The sequence below is a fragment of the Fonticula alba genome (genome assembly GCF_000388065.1).
Source record: "Fonticula alba strain ATCC 38817 unplaced genomic scaffold supercont2.2, whole genome shotgun sequence".
Lineage (NCBI taxonomy): Eukaryota > Rotosphaerida > Fonticulaceae > Fonticula > Fonticula alba.
In genome coordinates this window covers 1,895,551-1,897,007 of record NW_009242972.1, presented here as the reverse complement: position 1 = coordinate 1,897,007, position 1,457 = coordinate 1,895,551, and the positions used below count along the sequence as shown (strand labels likewise).

Below are 1,457 nucleotides of genomic sequence, written 5' to 3'. Positions count from 1 at the left end.
CTCTCCTTGTCTCTCCTTCTCCCTCCTTCTCTCTCCTTGTCTCTCCCTTCTGTCTTCCTCTCTTTTTCCCTCTCCCTCCCTCTCCTTCTCTCTCCTTGTCTCTCCTTCCCTCTCTTTCGCCCCCACTCACCCATGCCACTCTCTCTCTCTCTCCGCTCTCCTTCTGCCTGCCCTCCGCCTGGCGTTCGTCGCACCACACAGCTCCTTCACAGCCCTCCTGAACAACCTGCACTCCCTGGCCAAGCGCTTCCTCTTTGTCGTCCGGTCCTCGATCCTGCGCATGGCCTGTGTATACGCCTCGCGAGGGATCCGCCGTGGCGACTACACCCCCCACCGGGGCGTGCGCCATGGTGTCGAGGCCGATGTCAACATCCGGACCATCTGCTCGGCCCTGCAGGGGACCTTCGCCCTGCTGCAGCCGACCCTGGCCCGGCCGGCGCTGCGCTTCGTCTTCTACGGCCTGCCGATGTGCATCGCCGAGTCCCTGATCGACAGCTCGCAGTACATTCACTACATCAACCGCCAGGGTGTTTTGCGGGTACGTTGGCCCTCCCTGGTTGTCCTGTGCATTTTTTGCCCCGCAACATGTGGCTTACCCGTGCCTGCCTGTCCCGCCCCCCCCCCTCCCTCCCTCCCTCCCTTCTCCTCTGTCCTCCTCCCTGGGCCTTGCTCTCGCCCTGTCACGGCCGGCGCCGGCCGCGGGTCAGCTCACACTCAATGTCTTCTACATCCAGCAGCACCTCGGGGCGATTTTCGCCGAGGTCCCGGTTCCGGCGGGCACCGGCCGGGTGGTGGCCGCGGCCGACCCCATGGCCGGCGGTGCGTCGCCCGCCTTCGGCGAGCATCCCTCCCTGGCCCGGGCGCTTGCCCTCTTCCAACTGCTCTACCTGGACGCCAACTCGGTCATCGCGCTGGTGGCGTCGGCGGCATCCCGGCGGCGGGGCGGCCTCGGCAGCGCGGCCGCCGGCCACGGGTCCCCATGCAGCAGCCTGGTCTCGACGCCGAATCTGCTGGGGTCGCGGTCGCCCGGCGTGCGCGACATGGCCAGCATGCTGATGGACCCGAGCGACGAAGGCTCGTCCAGCGGGGCCGCCAGCGGGGCCGGCCCGTCGATCGGCCTGCTCGGGGTCGACCCGGCCGGCACCGGGGCCGGGTCCATGTCCCTGCTGAGCGACGTGGGCCTCGGCCTCTTCGACTTCGACCTCTATCACTACCGCATCGTGGTGGACTTGATCTACCGGAACTTCCACCTCCTGCAGCCGGACCTGGCCACGTCGCTGCCGCGGCTGCTGGCCACCGAGTCGGCTGCCGGGGCGACGACCCCTCCGGTCGACACTGCCCTGCTCAGCGCTCGGCCCACGTACGACGAGCAGATGCAGACCCTGGAACGGGCCTTCTCCGGCATGCCGACCATCGCCTCGCCGTGAGACCTGTTTTCCCGCCTGCTCGGGTCTCCG

At 68.2% G+C, this 1,457-nt stretch overlaps 1 protein-coding gene across 1 annotated transcript in view; it reads left to right on the top strand.

Annotated features, from left to right (window-relative positions):
* Nucleotides 1-1,427, top strand: part of H696_01425 (hypothetical protein) — a gene marked incomplete at both ends in the record, with an annotated part of 12,616 nt that extends 11,189 nt beyond the window's left edge. The window contains 2 exons of the mRNA XM_009495321.1: nucleotides 202-538; nucleotides 708-1,427. Coding sequence (XP_009493596.1) covers nucleotides 202-538; nucleotides 708-1,427 — 1,057 coding nt within the window. The remainder of the gene's footprint in view (nucleotides 1-201; nucleotides 539-707) is intronic.
* Between the last annotated feature and the right edge of the window lie 30 nt (nucleotides 1,428-1,457).